At 33.9% G+C, this 21063-nt stretch overlaps 2 protein-coding genes and 1 long non-coding RNA gene across 3 annotated transcripts; 1 reads left to right on the plus strand and 2 right to left on the minus strand.

The window, feature by feature from the left end:
• Positions 1–360: 360 nt before the first annotated feature.
• LOC126747775 (odorant receptor 4-like) lies at positions 361–7458 on the minus strand. The gene is made up of 7 exons (XM_050456576.1): positions 7087–7458; positions 6868–6986; positions 1900–2103; positions 1575–1837; positions 1321–1522; positions 1108–1263; positions 361–434 (listed from the first exon to the last, which is right to left on the minus strand). Exons 1-7 carry the CDS (start codon positions 7268–7270, stop codon positions 381–383), a joined length of 1182 nt encoding a protein of 393 aa, XP_050312533.1. The 5' UTR covers positions 7271–7458; the 3' UTR covers positions 361–380.
• A 37-nt stretch (positions 7459–7495) lies between these two features.
• LOC126747776 (uncharacterized) lies at positions 7496–8111 on the plus strand. Its single transcript, XR_007664392.1, has 2 exons — positions 7496–7904; positions 7966–8111. It is a non-coding gene; the product is annotated as an uncharacterized LOC126747776 (long non-coding RNA).
• Positions 8112–12122: 4011 nt separating this feature from the next.
• Positions 12123–20937, minus strand: LOC126747886 (gametocyte-specific factor 1 homolog). The gene is made up of 5 exons (XM_050456799.1): positions 20707–20937; positions 17337–17499; positions 17151–17279; positions 12527–12718; positions 12123–12471 (listed from the first exon to the last, which is right to left on the minus strand). The coding sequence occupies exons 1-5, from the start codon at positions 20721–20723 to the stop codon at positions 12343–12345; spliced, it is 630 nt and encodes a 209-aa protein (XP_050312756.1). The 5' UTR covers positions 20724–20937; the 3' UTR covers positions 12123–12342.
• Between the last annotated feature and the right edge of the window lie 126 nt (positions 20938–21063).

The raw sequence follows: 21063 nt of genomic DNA on the forward strand, positions 1-21063 counted from the left end.
AGGAAAATAATTAGTCTCTCATTGGCAAGTGAATATCTTGGGTTCTAGTAGTCCAAATTTAAAAATTCTTGATTTGTTGACTAGTCTGAAGTCTTTTGTAGTTTTTTTTGAAAAAATCACTAAAATCCGTTTACTAGAAGTCAAGATATTGGAATTCTTAGTCCAGGAGTGCCTGTAAGAAGCAAATAACTTTAAGTAATTCGGACTAGGTTTTGGTTAGAACAACAACAATAAAACAAAAAACGCCAGTGAACTTTTACCGCCTTTATTATTAGAGATGTACCTCTATTTGTCTATAAATAAGAAAATAAATAAACAAATACGTTTGTTAAAGGCATTTTTTATTAATTAACACTCACCCTTTATTATACTCGTATAATTTATTGCTTAAACTTCAATAAGAGGGTGAAGAAGGAATAGGCCGAACTCAGAACCTACAAATGAAAATAAAAAATGTTTCAGTGGTGTGACGTCACTTGTTAGCACTCAAAATTTATTTCGTATCTGCCATTCTGCCCATGGATTCGGCACTCAGTCATTTGTACTATTTGTCTCTTTCCAGGCAGTTTTTGGTTTAATTATAGTAGATGAATTACTAGATTTCAACTTTTTTAAAAGTGGAATTGACTTAATTTTTCCAGGCACTTTTTGGTTGAATTATAGTAGATGAGTTACTAAGTTTCCTAAATCTGCTTTAACTAATTTTTTCAGGCAATTCTTGCCCTTTTCCAGGCTTCGGTACCATGTACGAGTGACTGTACATTTTTTTATAATAATTAGTACAATTATTTGAACGGCCTATATTGCATGTACACGTTTGATAATGGCTCAAGAATTTCCTATTTAAAATTGTACTAAAATCACAAAAGGTGGTGGTATTGTCCAGTAGTACATTTGACCGATATAAGAACAGGGTTCGCACAAGAGGGTCTTTAGTACAAATTTTTATTAATATTTTGTACAATTTTCCATCTAATTTTGTGCTAAAAATTGTACTAAAAAAGCTATTGGGCGTGGCCAAAACAAGACATTATTAATCTTTTTACAGAGCGTATTTAGTACAATTTTTTCTAACAAAGGGTTGACCAAAGTGCCCATTTTACGTACTTTTAAAAACGCCGGCAACGAAATCACCCCCATACCGGCCGCGTCCATCACCAACGGCTTCTGAGACCGCATCATGATCGTTTTGATCCTCTTCTGAGTATCCAGAGGACAATCGAACCAGTCCAACGAATAAATATCTTGAGCCACGGCCAGACTCTGGAAAACAAACCAACCGTAAGGTTCCAGACAAAGATAAACGGCCCGAAAAACCACCTGATCTATCACCAGTTGCCCGTTATAACACACGGAGAACAAGATGACGATCCAGCCGAACAGGTGCAAAGTGAACCTGACCGAATCCTCAATGGCGTCCACCATAATGATCTCGAAACATAAAACGCTCAAAACCAACGAGGTGAGCGTGATATAAAACAGGAGCATGGTACTAAAAGCGTCCGCGGTGCTCTGCGAGTACCTGCGAACCAAATTAGGTGACTTTCATGCGGTTTATTCGCACCCAAACTCACTCAATCACGTCGATATGGTACCGAATCACGAACAACAACTTCTCGGTGAACTTCTCCCCCTGAGGTGTATGATGGTGCAATTGGTCCACAAACAAGCGAAGGTTCTCTATCTGATTCACGATGTGCATAAGGAACCCGCACAGTAGCATGGTAAGCACCACCACCACCACGGTCACCATGGTGCAAGTGTAGATCTGATGGATAAAAACGATTTCGAAGACGGGGGTGAGGTCGAAGCGGAAAGGGAAGGCGCTACGTACGACCTACAAGGGTCTCTTTTAAGAAAGAGAGAGAGAGAGGGAGAGAGGATGGTTCCATAGCTTACTAGTCCGCACGGAACCCCGTCCTCGATCATTTGACTGGTTCGCGATCGGTAGCATTTGTTCACGCTCAATTGGGGCATCAGCATGTAGACGAAGTTGCCCACGATGCCGTAGAACATGAAGACTTTGCTGAACAGGTTCGCGTTCTCCTCGGTTCTGATGGTCGTAGAGGAGTTGCCGTATTTATCGAAGTAGTCGATGCTTTTCTATAAAAAAAAAAGGCGGATGACGCGTCAAAAAATGGTTCCTCCTTCTAAGGTTCATGTTGAAGGTCACTTTGAGGATGATGTGAAGGTGGAAGAGAGGGAGGAGGCCAGGGAGGTTTTTCTACTTCACATGGGTTCTTCTTCCTGGTTCCATGAAAAGGGAATTGTTTGGTTCTTCCAGGCTCTTGAGCGTGACACTTATCGAGAGAGAAAGAACGTTTTTTAGTACAATTTTTGATGCAAATTGTACTAAATATTAACAGAATTATGTACTATTGAAAAGTTTGTACTAAAAAAGCCCTTGTGGGTGCCTGTCAAGCAATTTTCTCAATTTTTGCACCTAAATTGAGACAATTGATGTTAGGCCTCTGACCACGCATAAGGGCTTTTTAGTACAATTTTGAATACAAAAAAACAGTGACAAATTGTACAAAATATTTAATAATATTTGTACTATTTTTAGTACAATTTTTAATACAAAAATGGGTGAAAATTTGTACAAAATATTACGAGAAAATTATACTTTTTAAAAATTTGTACTAAAAAAACCCTTGTGCGTGGCCAGAGGCCTCGCACCACCAAGCAATTTCCTCAATGATCACAATTTGTGCATCTAAATTGAGACAATTTCAAAATTGCTTAGTGATGCGAGGCCTCTGGCCACGCATAAGGGCTTTTTAGTACAATTTTTAATACAAAAAAACAGTGACAAATTGTACAAAATATTTAATAATATTTGTACTATTTTTAGAACAATTTTTAATGCAAAAAATTCGTCAAAAATTTGTACAAAATATTACGAGGAAATTGTATTTTTTAAAAATTTGTACTAAAAAAACCCTTATGCGAGGCCTCTGGCCACGGGGCTTTTTTTGTACAATTTTTAATACAAAAAAACAGTGACAAATTGTACAAAATATTTAATAATACTAATACTATTTTTAGTACAATTTTTAATGCAGAAAATTCGTGAAAATTTGTACAAAATATAAAAAGAAAATTGTACTTTTTAAAATTGTACTAAAAAAACCCTTGTGCGTGGCCAGAGGCCTCACACCACCAAGCAATTTCTCTAATTGTCACAATTCTTGCATCTAAATTGAGACAATTTCAAAATTGCTTAGTGATGCGAGGCCTCTGGCCACGCATAAGGGCTTTTTAGTACAATTTTTAATACAAAAAAACAGTGACAAATTGTACAAAATATTTAATAATATTTGTACTATTTTTAGAACAATTTTTAATGCAAAAAATTCGTCAAAAATTTGTACAAAATATTACGAGGAAATTGTATTTTTTAAAAATTTGTACTAAAAAAACCCTTATGCGAGGCCTCTGGCCACGGGGCTTTTTTTGTACAATTTTTAATACAAAAAAACAGTGACAAATTGTACAAAATATTTAATAATACTAATACTATTTTTAGTACAATTTTTAATGCAGAAAATTCGTGAAAATTTGTACAAAATATAAAAAGAAAATTGTACTTTTTAAAATTGTACTAAAAAAACCCTTGTGCGTGGCCAGAGGCCTCACACCACCAAGCAATTTCTCTAATTGTCACAATTCTTGCATCTAAATTGAGACAATTTCAAAATTGCTTAGTGATGCGAGGCCTCTGGCCACGCATAAGGGCTTTTTAGTACAATTTTTAATACAAAAAAACAGTGACAAATTGTACAAAATATTTAATAATATTTGTACTATTTTTAGAACAATTTTTAATGCAAAAAATTCGTCAAAAATTTGTACAAAATATTACGAGGAAATTGTATTTTTTAAAAATTTGTACTAAAAAAACCCTTATGCGAGGCCTCTGGCCACGGGGCTTTTTTTGTACAATTTTTAATACAAAAAAACAGTGACAAATTGTACAAAATATTTAATAATACTAATACTATTTTTAGTACAATTTTTAATGCAGAAAATTCGTGAAAATTTGTACAAAATATAAAAAGAAAATTGTACTTTTTAAAATTGTACTAAAAAAACCCTTGTGCGTGGCCAGAGGCCTCACACCACCAAGCAATTTCTCTAATTGTCACAATTCTTGCATCTAAATTGAGACAATTTCAAAATTGCTTAGTGATGCATAAGGGCTTTTTTAGTACAATTTTCAATACAAAAAAACAGTGACAAATTGTACAAAATATTTCATAATATTTGTACTGGTTTTAGTACAAATTTCAATACAAAAAAAAGTGACAAATTTTACAAGATATTTGTACTATTTTTAGTACAATTTATAATACAAAAAATTCGTGAAAATTTGTACAAAATAGAACGAAAAAATTGTACTTTTTAAAATTGTACTAAAAAATCCCTTGTGCGTGGCCAGAGGCCTCGAACTACCAAGCAATTTCCTCAATTATCACAATTTTTGCACCTAAATTGAAACAATTTTAAAATTGCTTAGTGATGCGAGGCCTCTGGCCACGCATAGGGGATTTTTAGTACAATTTTTAATACAAAAAAACAGTGAAAAATTGTACAAAATATTTAATAATATTTGTACTATTTTTAGAACAATTTTTAATGCAAAAAATTCGTCAAAAATTTGTACAAAATATTACGAGAAAATTGTACTTTTTAAAAATTTGTACTAAAAAAACCCTTGTGCGTGGCCAGAGGCCTCGCACCACTAAGTAGTTTCTCCATTTATCATAATTTTTGCACAAAAATCGAGACACCTTAGAAACTGCTTAGCGATGCGAGGGCCTTTTTAGTACAACTTTTAATACAAAATTGAGTCACTAATTGTACAAGAATTTGTACTAAAACTCTTCTGTGTCCCCAGTTCGTACCGCACGAACGCCTCAATATAAATAAATCCACTATTGTACAAACCTTGACAATAATAAACCCAATTGCAGTACAATTTTCCCTTTGTACTTTTTTGAAAATTTGTACTAATGAATAACGAATAAATCCACTATTGTACAAACCTTGACAATAAATAAACCCAATTGCAGTACAATTCCAATTGTACTTTTTTGAAAAATTGTACTAATAAATAACGAATAAATCCACTATTGTACAAACCTTGATAATAAATAAACCCAATTGCAGTACAATTGAAATTGTACTTTTTTGAAAAATTGTACTAATAAATAACGAATAAATCCATTATTGTACAAACTTTGACAATAAATATACCCAATTACAGTACAATTTTTTCTTTGTACTCTTTTGAAAAATTGTACTAATAAATAACGAATAAATCCTTTATTGGACAAACCTTGACAATAAATAAACCCAATTGCAGTACAATTAGAATTGTACTTTTTTGAAAAATTGTACTGATAAATCCACTATTGTACAAACTTTGACAATAATAAACCCAATTGCAGTACAATTTTCCTTTTGTACTTTTTTGAAAAATTGTACTAATAAATAACGAATAAATCCACTATTGTACAAACTTTGACAATAAATAAACCCAATTGCAGTACAATTCCAATTGTACTTTTTTGAAAAATTGTACTAATAAATAACGAATAAATCCACTATTGTACAAACCTTGATAATAAATAAACCCAATTGCAGTACAATTGAAATTGTACTTTTTTGAAAAATTGTACTAATAAATAACGAATAAATCCATTATTGTACAAACTTTGACAATAAATATACCCAATTACAGTACAATTTTTTCTTTGTACTCTTTTGAAAAATTGTACTAATAAATAACGAATAAATCCTTTATTGGACAAACCTTGACAATAAATAAACCCAATTGCAGTACAATTAGAATTGTACTTTTTTGAAAAATTGTACTGATAAATCCACTATTGTACAAACTTTGACAATAATAAACCCAATTGCAGTACAATTTTCCTTTTGTACTTTTTTGAAAAATTGTACTAATAAATAACGAATAAATCCACTATTGTACAAACTTTGACAATAAATAAACCCAATTGCAGTACAATTCCAATTGTACTTTTTTGAAAAATTGTACTAATAAATAACGAATAAATCCACTATTGTACAAACCTTGATAATAAATAAACCCAATTGCAGTACAATTGAAATTGTACTTTTTTGAAAAATTGTACTAATAAATAACGAATAAATCCATTATTGTACAAACTTTGACAATAAATATACCCAATTACAGTACAATTTTTTCTTTGTACTCTTTTGAAAAATTGTACTAATAAATAACGAATAAATCCTTTATTGGACAAACCTTGACAATAAATAAACCCAATTGCAGTACAATTAGAATTGTACTTTTTTGAAAAATTGTACTGATAAATCCACTATTGTACAAACTTTGACAATAATAAACCCAATTGCAGTACAATTTTCCCTTTGTACTTTTTTGAGAAATTGTACTAATAAATAACGAATAAATCCACTATTGTACAACTTTAACAATAAATAAACCCAATTGCAGTACAATCGGAATTGTACTTTTTTAAAAAATTGTACTAATAAATAACGAATAAATACACTATTGTACAAACCTTGAAAATAATAAACCCAATTGCAGTACAATTAGAATTGTACTTTTTTGAAAAATTGTACTAATAAATAACGAATAAATTCACTATTGTACAAACTTTGACAATAATAAACAGTAACAGTACCCCAATTACAGTACAATTATTCGCCCTCAATCCTGACTGAACTTTTACTCATTAATTCCGACCTCAATTGCCTGGAAGAACCACCACCTTAAATCTGGACCAAATTATCATCATCATCATCATCAATAATAAATCCAGAATCCAGTGACTAAGTAGTACAACTACCCACCATCAACTTAATAATCGTCCGCCTATTGTTGATGAAACAAATGACCATGTAGATCATGCCTACGATGCAGTTCAAAGCGATCATGTTTTCTACTGCTGCCGTCAGGTTGGGCACGCCATCTTGAAAAGAAAAGAGAGAGTAGAAAGGGTTAAAAGATAAAAGAGTGCTAGAGGGGTCCATAGTAATCCAGAAGTTGCCAGGATCCAAACAAAAACATACCGCACAACTGTATAATGAAATCCGCCAATATGGGAATGGCGCAAGGCATCAGAGAAGAGATCATGATCAAATCCTTGATCACTCTGGTCCAGTTATACTGATAATCCGGATCGTTTTCCCATAAGAAGCAAAACTTTAGCACCGAAATGTTGAATTTGAAAAACGTCTTGTTGTTCTGCATCATTGAGACTTGAATATAATAGAGCAGTTATATATATATATACAGAACAAAGAGGGTGATTTATTTAGTGCAATTATTACGTGAGAGAGAGAGAGAGAGGTCTTTTATTATCGGGGCGTCACTGTAATTTGTCACTCAAAATGGCGGACAAGTTTAAAATGAAAAGGAACGTGAGGGAGGGTCACCTCCTCCCCCGGTTTTGTATAAATGAAGACGCGGAATGTCAAAACAAAAGAAAGAAAAAGAGGTTTCATTGGGTCGACGTGGACTTTGAACCTAATCAGTCATTTCCTCCAAGTTTTCCTTGTTTAATCTGGCACACCAAGAGAGATAGACACCATTTCCAGACCATCCAGACACCATTAAACAAATGAAACGACTATATAGGAACGAGACCGTGATTTGCCTATACAGAGGGTTACCCTATGTAGACACGGGTGCCGTACTCAATTACGGAATGTCAAAACCCCAAATTGTCAACAGGAGGTTAACATTATACAATGTCACAGTTTCCCAAGTAAACAATGGCCGCTAAAAGCGAATTATTATCGACGATCGAGCGGTTTCACATCAACACTCTGGACGATACCGATTACGTTGTCGAATCGAAATGTCTCCCTTTTAGAACCTGCGACAGGTGAACGATTAATAAAAATCGATTTACGAGGAATTTTATGGACACGATGATTTCCTTCCAGATACCCGGCGGTGTCGAATGTCGCGTGTATGGTCGTGCATCTGGCTCTCCTTGCGATCCTGGTGTTCGCCGTTTTGTATTTTATCAAGAGACCTTAGAGGAGTAGTTTGTACTGATGATAACCAATAAAGAGACTGTTTAAGTTGAGGCGTTTTTATAGAGTTGATTTTATCCTCTGGAGGAGGCTCTGACGAGGATTTCCAACGAATGAACGCGGGAGGAAGAGAATCGTTGCATTTGTTTCATTGACCAGGAAGATGCAGAAAGGGAGAAACTGGGGTTAAAGAGGCAGATTCAAAGATCACCCGATCTAAGGTCTATAGAGTGGCAAAATAATCGAAAATCTTGATCAAAAAAATTCTAAACGAATGACCTTGAATTAACTTTCACAAAGGCAAGCCCCGCCTCCCCTGTCGCCTACTTTGATGGATGCTGTACGCATTCTTTTGACAGTTGAGTTGCGTGACCTCCAGGAGATTTGTATGACCTTGACGGTATAAAGACTTCAGACTAGTCCAAGAATCAATAATTTCCAAATTTGGTCTACTAGAACCCAAGATATTCACTTGCCAATGAGAGACAAATTATTTGGTTCCTTACAAGGACTCCTGGACTAAGAATTTCATTATCTTGACTTCTAGTGAACGGATTTTCTTGATTTTTTTAAAAAAGACTAAAAAGACTTTAGACTAGTCCATGAATCAATAATTTTTAAATTTGGACTACTAGAACCCGAGATATTGACTTGCCAATGCGAGACAAATTATTTTGTTCCTTACAGGGACTCCTGGACTAAGAATTCCATTATCTTGACTTCTAGTGAACGGATTTTAGTGATTTTTTCAAAAAAGACTAAAATAGACTTCAAACTAGTCCACAAATCAATAATTTCCAAATTTGGACTACCAGAACTCAAGATATTCACTTATCAATGAGAGACAAATTATTTGGTTCCTTACAGACACTCCTAGGCTAAGAATTCCAATATGTTGACTTCTAGTGAATGGATTTTAGTCATTTCTTCAATCAAGACTAAAAAGACTTCAGACTAGTCCACGAATCAATAATTTTCAAATTTGGACTACTAGAACCCAAGATATTCACTTACAAATAAGAGACAAATTATTTTGTTCCTTACAGGCACTCCTGGACTAAGAATTCCATTATCTTAACTTCTAGTCAACGGATTTTAGTAATTTCTTTAATCAAGACTAAAAAAGTCTTCAGACTAGTCAATGAATCAATAATTTCCAAATTCGGACTACTAGAACCCGAGATATTCACTTATCAATGAGAGACAAATTATTTGGTTCCTTACAGGGACTCCTGGACTAAGAATTCCATTATCTTGACTTCTAGTGAACGGATTTTTGTGATTTTTTCAAAAAAGACTAAAATAGACTTCAGACTAGTCCACAAATCAATAATTTCCAAATTTGGACTAATAGAACCCGAGATATTCAGTTGCCAATGAGAGACAAATTATTTGGTTCCTTACAGGGACTCCTGGACTAAGAATTCCATTATTTTGACTTCTAGTAAACGGATTTTCTTGATTTTTTTAAAAAAGACTAAAAAGACTTCAGACTAGTCCATGAATCAATAATTTTTAAATTTGGACTACTAGAACCTGAGATATTGACTTGCCAATGCGAGACAAATTATTTTGTTCCTTACAGGCACTTCTGGACTAAGAATTCCTTTATCTTGACTTCTAGTCAACGGATTTTAGTAATTTTTTCAAAAAAGACTAAAATAGACTTCAGACTAGTCCACAAATCAATAATTTCCAAATTTGGACTACTAGAACTCAAGATATTCACTTATCAATGAGAGACAAATTATTTGGTTCCTTACAGACACTCCTAGGCTAAGAATTCCAATATGTTGACTTCTAGTGAATGGATTTTAGTCATTTCTTCAATCAAGACTAAAAAGACTTCAGACTAGTCCACGAATCAATAATTTTCAAATTTGGACTACTAGAACCCAAGATATTCACTTACAAATAAGAGACAAATTATTTTGTTCCTTACAGGCACTCCTGGACTAAGAATTCCATTATCTTAACTTCTAGTCAACGGATTTTAGTAATTTCTTTAATCAAGACTAAAAAAGTCTTCAGACTAGTCAATGAATCAATAATTTCCAAATTCGGACTACTAGAACCCGAGATATTCACTTATCAATGAGAGACAAATTATTTGGTTCCTTACAGGGACTCCTGGACTAAGAATTCCATTATCTTGACTTCTAGTGAACGGATTTTTGTGATTTTTTCAAAAAAGACTAAAATAGACTTCAGACTAGTCCACAAATCAATAATTTCCAAATTTGGACTAATAGAACCCGAGATATTCAGTTGCCAATGAGAGACAAATTATTTGGTTCCTTACAGGGACTCCTGGACTAAGAATTCCATTATTTTGACTTCTAGTAAACGGATTTTCTTGATTTTTTTAAAAAAGACTAAAAAGACTTCAAACTAGTCCATGAATCAATAATTTTTAAATTTGGACTACTAGAACCTGAGATATTGACTTGCCAATGCGAGACAAATTATTTTGTTCCTTACAGGCACTTCTGGACTAAGAATTCCTTTATCTTGACTTCTAGTCAACGGATTTTAGTAATTTTTTCAAAAAAGACTAAAATAGACTTCAGACTAGTCCACAAATCAATAATTTCCAAATTTGGACTACTAGAACTCAAGATATTCACTTATCAATGAGAGACAAATTATTTGGTTCCTTACAGAGACTCCTGGACTAAGAATTCCATTATCTTGACTTCTAGTGAACGGATTTTAGTGATTTTTTAAAAAAATACTAAAAAGACTTCAGACTAGTCCATAAATCAATAATTTCCAAATTTGGACTACTAGAACCCAAGATATTCACTTGCCAATAAGAGACAAATTATTTGGTTCCTTACAGGGACTCCTGGACTAAGAATTCCATTATCTTGACTTCTAGTGAACGGATTTTAGTGATTTTTTCAAAAAATACTAAAAAGACTTCAGACTAGTCCATAAATCAATAATTTCCAAATTTAGACTACTAGAACTCAAGATATTCACTTATCAATGAGAGACAAATTATTTGGTTCCTTACAGGGACTCCTGGACTAAGAATTCCATTATCTTGACTTCTAGTGAACGAATTTTAGTGATTTTTTCAAAAAAGACTAAAATAGACTTCAGACTAGTCCACAAATCAATAATTTCCAAATTTGGACTACTAGAACTCAAGATATTCACTTATCAATGAGAGACAAATTATTTGGTTCCTTACAGAGACTCCTGGACTAAGAATTCCATTATCTTGACTTCTAGTGAACGGATTTTAGTGATTTTTTAAAAAAATACTAAAAAGACTTCAGACTAGTCCATAAATCAATAATTTCCAAATTTGGACTACTAGAACCCAAGATATTCACTTGCCAATAAGAGACAAATTATTTTCCTACTTACAGGCACTCCTGGACTATGAATTCCAATATCTTGACTTCTAATCAACGGATTTTAGTGATTTTTTTAAAAAAGACTAGAAAAGACTTCAGACTAGTCTATAAATCAAAAATTTTGAAATTCGGACTACTAGAACCAGAGTTATTCACTTGTCAATGAGAGACAAATTATTTGGTTCCTTACAGGCACTCCTGGACTAAGAATTCCATTATCTTGACTTCTAGTTAACGGATTTTCGTGATTTTTTCAAAAAAGACTAAAAAGACTTCAGAATAGTCCATGAATCAATAATTTCCAAATTTGGACTACTAGAACCCGAGTTATTCACTTGCCAATAAGAGGCAAATTATTTTGTTCCTTACAGGCACTCCTGGACTAAGAATTCCAATATCTTGACTTATAGTCAACGGATTTTAGTGATTTTTTCAAAAAAGACTAAAAAGACTTTAGACTAGTCCATGAATCAATAATTTTTAAATTTGGACTACTAGAACCCGAGTTATTCACTTGTCAATAAGAGACAAATTATTTTCTTCCTTACAGGAACTCCTGGACTAAGAATTCCAATATCTCCACTTCTAGTCAACGGATTTTAATGATTTTTTCAAAAACTTCTTCAGACTAGTCCACAAATCAATAATTTGCAGCAACAACTTAACCGAGGGCAAGTATTATTTAATAAAAACGCCTTCAACAAACATATTCATTTATTTTCCTTTATAATAGACAACTTACAAGATACAAACAGAACTAGAAATGTAGTTAAATAATAAAGACATTAACCCACAGACGTTTATCGTGTCGTAACCAGTAAAATCAAGTCCAATTTACTGTAAAAAAACCTAAAACAAAAAAAAACCGAAAGTTTACTCATGTCCATAGTCAACATTAAGGTTATGTAAGCGCGACTTATTTCTTAGTCGTCGGTATGACAACCGTCGGTTTCATCGCCAAGGACGCCATCATTTCCGTAATCGCTTCCGGTGTATTTTCGATATTCCCGGAAGGCGAAAACGCTCTCGTCGGAGGAAGGCTCTTCTACAAACGAAACCGGTTAAAACCCGCCATCGTACATTTGACCTTTTGACCTTACCATAGCGGCAACCGGTGGTTTCTTGGGTTCCTCCGTGGACCCCCCCCCTTCCTGATGGGGTTCCAGATTGTTGATCCGGTGCCGTTCCGCGATCCTAAAGTCCCTCCTGATAGACGCCGACTCGGTATCGATACGTCGCAGCACCCGGTTCGATTCGCAGTACTTTCGGGGGTCGTACGTGGGTACTTCCACCTAAAAAGTCGTCGCTTCGTTTTAAAGGGTCGAAATTGGAGAGGGAGAGGGGGGGAAACAAATGAGCGCTTGCCTTGGTGATACGAAACTATCGATATTTGTCGATAATCAAGAATTTTTAAGTTTGGACTATTAGAACCCGAGATATTCACTTGTCAATAAGAGACAAATTATTTTCTTCCTTACAGGAATTCCTGGACCAAGAATTCGATTATCTTGACTTCTAGTCAACGGATTTTAGTAATTTTTTCAAAAAAGACTAAAAAAGACTTCAGACTAGTCAATAAATCAAGAATTTTTAAATTTGGACTATTAGAACCCGAGATATTCAATTGCCAATGAGAGACAAATTATGTTCCTCCTTACAGGCACTCCTGGACTATGAATTCCATTATCTTGACTTCTAGTGAACGGATTTTAGTGATTTCTTCAAAAAAGACTAAAATAGTCTTCAGACTAGTCCACAAATCAAGAATTTTTAAATTTGGACTATTAGAACCCGAGATATTCACTTGCCAATAAGAGACAAATTATTTTTCTACTTACAGGCACTCCTGGACTAAAAATTCCATTATCTTGACTTCTAATCAACGGATTTTAGTGATTTTTTTAAAAAAGACTAAAAAAGACTTCAGACTAGTCAACAAATCAAGAATTTCTAAATTCGGACTACTAGAACCCGAGATATTCACTTGCCAATAAGAGACAAATTATTTTGCTTCTTACAGGCACTCCTGGACTAAGAATTCCATTATCTTGACTTCTAGTCAACGGATTTTAGTGATTTTTTTAAAAAAGACTAAAAAAGACTTCAGACTAGTCAACAAATCAAGAATTTCTAAATTCGGACTACTAGAACCCGAGATATTCACTTGCCAATAAGAGACAAATTATTTTCCTCCTTACAGGCACTCCTGGACTAAGAATTCCATTATCTTGACTTCTAGTGAACGGATTTTAGTGATTTTTTCAAAAATGACTAAAAAGACTTCAGATTAGTCAATAAATCAAGAATTTTTAAATTTGGACTATTAGAACCCGAGATATTCACTTGTCAATAAGAGACAAATTATTTGGTTCCTTACAGGAACTCCTGGACTAAAAATTCCATTATCTTGACTTCTAGTCAACGGATTTTAGTGATTTTTTTAAAAAAGACTAAAAAGACTTTAGACTACTCAATAAATCAAGAATTTTTAAATTTGGACTACTAGAACCCGAGATATTCACTTGCCAATGAGAGACAAATTATTTTCCTTCTTACAGGCACTCCTGGACTATGAATTCCATTATCTTGACTTCTAGTCAACGGATTTTATTGATTTTTTTAAAAAAGACTAAAAAGACTTTAGACTACTCAATAAATCAAGAATTTTTAAATTTGGACTACTAGAACCCGAGATATTCACTTGCCAATAAGAGACAAATTATTTTCCTCCTTACAGGCACTCCTGGACTAAAATTTCCATTATCTTGACTTCTAGTCAACGGATTTTAGTAATTTTTAAAAAAAAGACTAAAAAGGATTTCAGACTAGTCAACAAATCAAGAATTTCTAAATTTGGACTACTAGAACCCAAGATATTCACTTGCCAATAAGAGACAAATTATTTGGTTCTTTACAGGCTCTCCTGGACTAAGAATTCCATTATCTTGATTTCTAGTGAATGGATTTTAGTGATTTTTTCAAAAAAGACTAAAAAAGACTTCAGACTAGTCCACAAATCAAGAATTTCTAAATTTGGACTATTAGAACCCGAGATATTCACTTGCCAATAAGAGACAAATTATTTTGCTCCTTACAGGCACTCCTGGACTAAGAATTCCATTATCTTGACTTCTAGTCAACGGATTTTAGTGATTTTTTCAAAAAAGACTAAAAAGGCTTCAGACTAGTCAAAAAATGAAGAATTTTTGAATTTGGACTACTAGAACCCGAGATATTCACTTGCCAATGAGAGACAAATTATTCTCCTCCTTACAGGCACTCCTGGACTAAGAATTCGATTATCTTGATTTCTAGTCAACGGATTTTAGTGATTTTTTCAAAAAAGACTAAAAAGACTTCAGACTAGTCAAAAAATGAAGAATTTTTGAATTTGGACTACTAGAACCCGAGATATTCAATTGCCAATGAGAGACAAATTATTTTGCTTCTTACAGGCACTCCTGGACTAAGGATTCCATTATCTTGACTTCTAGTCAACGGATTTTAGTGATTTTTTCAAAAAAGACTTCAGACTAGTCAATAAATCAAGAATTTCCAAATTCGGACTACTAGAACCCGAGATATTCACTTGCCAATAAGAGACAAAGTATTTTTCTACTTACAGGCACTCCTGGACTAAGAATTCCATTATCTTGACTTCTAGTGAACAGATTTCAGTGATTTTGTCAAAAAAGACTAAAAAGACTTCAGACTAGTCCATGAATCAATAATTTCCAAATTTGGACTACTAGAACCCGAGTTATTCACTTGTCAATGAGAGACAAATTATTTTGTCCCTTACAGGAACTCCTGGACTAAGAATTCCATTATCTTGACTTCTAGTCAACGGATTTTAGTGATTTTTTCAAAAAAGACTAAAAAGACTTCAGACTAGTCCATGAATCAATAATTTCCAAATTTGGACTATTAGAACCCGAGATATTCACTTGCCAATAAGAGACAAATTATTCTCCTCCTTACAGGCACTCCTGGACTAAGAATTCCATTATCTTGACTTCTAGTCAACGGATTTTAGTGATTTTTTCAAAAAAGACTAAAAAGACTTCAGACTAGTCCATGAATCAATAATTTCCAAGTTTGGACTACTAGAACCCGAGTTATTCACTTGTCAATGAGAGACAAATTATTTTCCTCCTTACAGGCACTCCTGGACTAAGAATTCCATTATCTTGACTTCTAGTCAACGGATTTTAGTGATTTTTTCAAAAAAGACTAAACAAGACTTCAGACTAGTCAACAAATCAAGAATTTCTAAATTCGGACTATTAGAACCCGAGATATTCAGTTGCCAATGAGAGACAAATTATTTTGCTTTTTACAGGAACTCCTGGACTAAGAATTCCATTATCTTGACTTCTAGTCAACGGATTTTAGTGATTTTTTCAAAAAAGACTAAAAAGACTTCAGACTAGTCCATGAATCAATAATTTCCAAGTTTGGACTACTAGAACCCGAGTTATTCACTTGTCAATGAGAGACAAATTATTTTCCTCCTTACAGGCACTCCTGGACTAAGAATTCCATTATCTTGACTTCTAGTCAACGGATTTTAGTGATTTTTTCAAAAAAGACTAAACAAGACTTCAGACTAGTCAACAAATCAAGAATTTCTAAATTCGGACTATTAGAACCCGAGATATTCAGTTGCCAATGAGAGACAAATTATTTTGCTTTTTACAGGCACTCCTGGACTAAGAATTCGATTATCTTGATTTCTAGTCAACGGATTTTAGTGATTTTTTCAAAAAAGACTAAAAAGGCTTCAGACTAGTCAAAAAATGAAGAATTTTTGAATTTGGACTACTAGAACCCGAGATATTCACTTGCCAATGAGAGACAAATTATTCTCCTCCTTACAGGCGCTCCTGGACTAAGAATTCCATTATCTTGACTTCTAGTCAACGGATTTTAGTGATTTTTTCAAAAAAGACTAAAAAGACTTCAGACTACTCAATAAATCAATAATTTTCAAATTTGGACTACTAGAACCCGAGTTATTCACTTGCCAATAAGAGACAAATTATTTTCCTCCTTACAGGCACTCCTGGACTAAGAATTCGATTATCTTGATTTCTAGTCAACGGATTTTAGTGATTTTTTCAAAAAAGACTAAAAAGGCTTCAGACTAGTCAAAAAATGAAGAATTTTTGAATTTGGACTACTAGAACCCGAGATATTCACTTGCCAATGAGAGACAAATTATTCTCCTCCTTACAGGCGCTCCTGGACTGAGAATTCCATTATCTTGACTTCTAGTCAACGGATTTTAGTGATTTTTTCAAAAAAGACTAAAAAGACTTCAGACTACTCAATAAATCAAGAATTTTTAAATTTGGACTACTAGAACCCGAGTTATTCACTTGCCAATAAGTGACAAATTATTTTCCTCCTTACAGGCACTCCTGGACTAAAATTTCCATTATCTTGACTTGTAGTCAACGGATTTTAGTCATTTTTTCAAAAAAGACTAAAAAGACTTCAGACTAGTCCATGAATCAATAATTTCCAAATTTGGACTATTAGAACCCGAGATATTCACTTGCCAATAAGAGACAAATTATTTAGTTCCTTACAGGCACTCCTGGACTAAGAATTCCAATATCCGGAATAAAATGTAATCGAGTCACCGTACATCGCGCGGGCGATATTCGAACAAACTATCGATAGTCCAAAAATATCGATAGTTTCGTATCGCGAACTTGCCTCGTCCCAAGAGTCGTCGATCGGTACCGGTACCGGGGGACGGACGTTCGCCCCGACCGTCGCGACGTCCTTTTCCCCGTAAACGTGGATTTCCATGACCTTACGGTCCGGGCACATGTCGTGGTGGTACTAAAACACTGACTTTAGCATTTGATCATTGAAGTACCGGCACGTGGGTTTGTTTACCTGGAGCTCTTGCTCGGGTATCCGATGGGCCGCGTTAAAGTCGCAAATCGCCAAATTGTTGGCGCCCCTGTAAGCTAAACGGCACTTTTTCAAGTGAACCTCCATTCGGGACTTTCGGATGTGATGGGCGCCGTTGTAGGGACACATCACCTTTTCTTCGTTACTAAAAATTTGATAAAAGTTACCGACAGTTTTGCCTGGAAGTATATAAGAAGGTGGGAACAATTAGGTTATGGTTTCTTCCAGGCTTCTGGAGCAACTGCTCTTATGTATAAGCTAATTCCAGGCTTCTGGAGTCGATTGTTTTTTGCGCTATTTCGAGGCCTTGGAAATTAATCTTTGATTCCGTCCAGGCTTTTGGGATCATTTTGTGCGACTTCCAGGGTTCGTTTAAAGTCGTTTTTCACGTTTTCCAGACTTTTTCGAGCGGTTGGAGGACGAATTTGCACGTTTTCCAGGCCTTCAGAGTCATTTTTTAATTATTCAATGTAAGATGTTTAGTTGCCAATGAGAGACAAATTGTTTTGTTTCTTACAGGTACTCCTGGATTAAGAATTCCATTATCTTGACTTATAGTGAATGGATTTTAGTGATTTTTTCAAAAAAGACTAAAAAGGCTTCAGACTAGTCCATGAATCAATAATTTCCAAATTTGGACTACTAGAACCCGAGATATCAACTTGTCAATAAGAGGCAAATTATTTTGCTTCTTACAGGCACTCCTGGACTAAGAATTCCAATATCTTGACTTCTAGTGAACGGATTTTCGTGATTTTTTCAAAAAAGACTAAAAAGGACTTCAGACTACTTAATAAATCAATAATTTCTAAATTTGGACTACTAGAACCCAAGATATTCACTTGCCAATAAAAGACAAATTATATTCTTCCTTACAGGCACTCCTGGATTAAGAATTCCATTATCTTGACTTCTAGCGAACGGATTTTAGTGATTTTTTCAAAAAAGACTAAAAAAGACTTCAGACTAGTCCATAAATCAATAATTTCCAAATTTGGACTACTAGAACCCGAGATATCAACTTGTCAATAAGAGGCAAATTATTTTGCTTCTTACAGGCACTCCTGGACTAAGAATTCCAATATCTTGACTTCTAGTGAACGGATTTTCGTGATTTTTTCAAAAAAGACTAAAAAGGACTTCAGACTACTTAATAAATCAATAATTTCTAAATTTGGACTACTAGAACCCAAGATATTCACTTGCCAATAAAAGACAAATTATATTCTTCCTTACAGGCACTCCTGGATTAAGAATTCCATTATCTTGACTTCTAGCGAACGGATTTTAGTGATTTTTTCAAAAAAGACTAAAAAAGACTTCAGACTAGTCCATAAATCAATAATTTTCAAATTTGGACTACTAGAACCCGAGTTATTCACTTGCCAATAAGAGACAAATTATTTTCCTCCTTACAGGCACTCCTGGACTAAGAATTCCATTATCTTGACTTCTAGTCAACGGATTTTAGTGATTTTTTCAAAAAAGACTAAAATAGTCTTCAGAGTAGTCCATAAATCAATAATTTCCAAATTTGGACTACTAGAACCCGAGATATTCACTTGTCAATAAGAGGCAAATTATTTTGCTTCTTACAGGCACTCCTGGACTAAGAATTCCATTATCTTGACTTATAGTGAATGGATTTTAGTGATTTTTTCAAAAAAGACTAAAAAAGACTTCAGACTAGTCTACAAATCAATAATTTTTAAATTTGGACCATAAGAACCCGAGATATTCACTTGCCAATAACAGATGAATTATTTTTCTTCTTACAGGCACTCCTGGACTAAGAATTCCATTATCTTGACTTCTAGTCAACGGATTTTAGTGATTTTTTCAAAAAAGACTAAAATAGTCTTCAGAGTAGTCCATAAATCAATAATTTCCAAATTTGGACTACTAGAACCCGAGATATTCACTTGTCAATAAGAGGCAAATTATTTTGCTTCTTACAGGCACTCCTGGACTAAGAATTCCATTATCTTGACTTCTAGTGAACGGATTTTAGTGATTTTTTCAAAAATTACTAAAAAGGACTTCAGACTACTCAATAAATCAATAATTTCTAAATTTGGACTACTAGAACCCGAGATATTCACTTGTCAATAAGAGACAAATTATTCTCCTCCTTACAGGCACTCCTGGACTAAAATTTCCATTATCTTGACTTCTAGTCAACGGATTTTAGTAATTTTTTCAAAAAAGACTAAAAAAGACTTCAGACTAGTCCATGAATCAATAATTTCCAAATTTGGACTACTAGAACCCGAGATATTCACTTGTCAATAAGAGGCAAATTATTTTGCTTCTTACAGGCACTCCTGGACTAAGAATTCCATTATCTTGACTTATAGTGAATGGATTTTCATGATTTTTTCAAAAAAGACTAAAAAGTCTTCAGACTAGTCCACAAATCAAGAATTTCCAAATTTGGACTACTAGAACCCGAGATATTCACTTGCCAATAAGAGACAAATTATTTTCTTCCTTACAGGCTCTCCTGGACTAAGAATTCCATTATCTTGACTTCTAGTGAACGGATTTTAGTGATTTTTTCAATCAAGACTAAAAAAGACTTCAGACTAGTCCACAAATCAATAATTTCTAAATTTGGACTACTAGAACCCAAGATATTCAATTGCCAATAAGAGACAAATTATTTTGCTTCTTACAGGAACTCCTGGACTAAGAATTCTATTATCTTGACTTGTAGTCAACGGATTTTAGTCATTTTTTCAAAAAAAACTAAAAAAGACTTCAGACTAGTCCATGAATCAATAATTTCCAAATTTGGACTACTAGAACCCGAGTTATTCACTTGCCAATGAGAGACAAATTATTTTGCTTCTTACAGGCACTCCTGGACTAAGAATTCCATTATCTTGACTTCTAGTGAACGGAATTTAGAGATTTTTTCAAAAAAGACTACAAAAGACTTCAGACTAGTCAATAAATCAATAATTTCTAAATTTGGACTACTAGAACCCGAGTTATTCAATTGCCAATAAGAGACAAATTATTTTCTTCCTTACAGGCACTCCTGGACTAAAAATGCCCATATCTTGACTTGTAATGAACGGATTTTAGTGATTTTTTCAAAAAAGACTAAAAAAGACTTCAGACTAGTCTATAAATCAAGAATTTTTAAATTTGGACTACTAGAACCCGAGATATTCAATTGCCAACAAGAGACAAATTATTTTGCTTCTTACAGGCACTCCTGGACTAAAAATGCCCATATCTTGACTTCTAATCAACGGATTTTAGCGATTTCTTCAAAATAGTCTTCAGAATAGTCCATAAATCAATAATTTTAAACATACACTTTAACAAATATCAATAAACTTACTCTCTGAGCAGCTCCATGCTTAACAAACAGGTTCTGATACTCTATAAACCTTAAATTCTTCCAATTAATCTCTTCTTTAAGGAATATCGCAATTAAGCACAAAAATAGCAGGAATAAACAGAATATTAATTAATTAATTAATCCAACATCTACCAACACTAAACTGAGCAACAGTTTTCAGAAAATTATTGATTGATTACATCCAGCAGTTGAACAGCTGATCAAGTGACAGCCATCTGTCACAAATAAACGTCATTATTATCGTTTGACATTGACAGTTTGTCGTAAGGCTTTTATACACGCGCCAAAGCGCGTCATTTACGTCAACCATTTTGACATTCCGCCATGCGTCTCTTA

Source organism: Anthonomus grandis, chromosome 20, assembly GCF_022605725.1.
Source record: "Anthonomus grandis grandis chromosome 20, icAntGran1.3, whole genome shotgun sequence".
Lineage (NCBI taxonomy): Eukaryota > Metazoa > Arthropoda > Insecta > Coleoptera > Curculionidae > Anthonomus > Anthonomus grandis.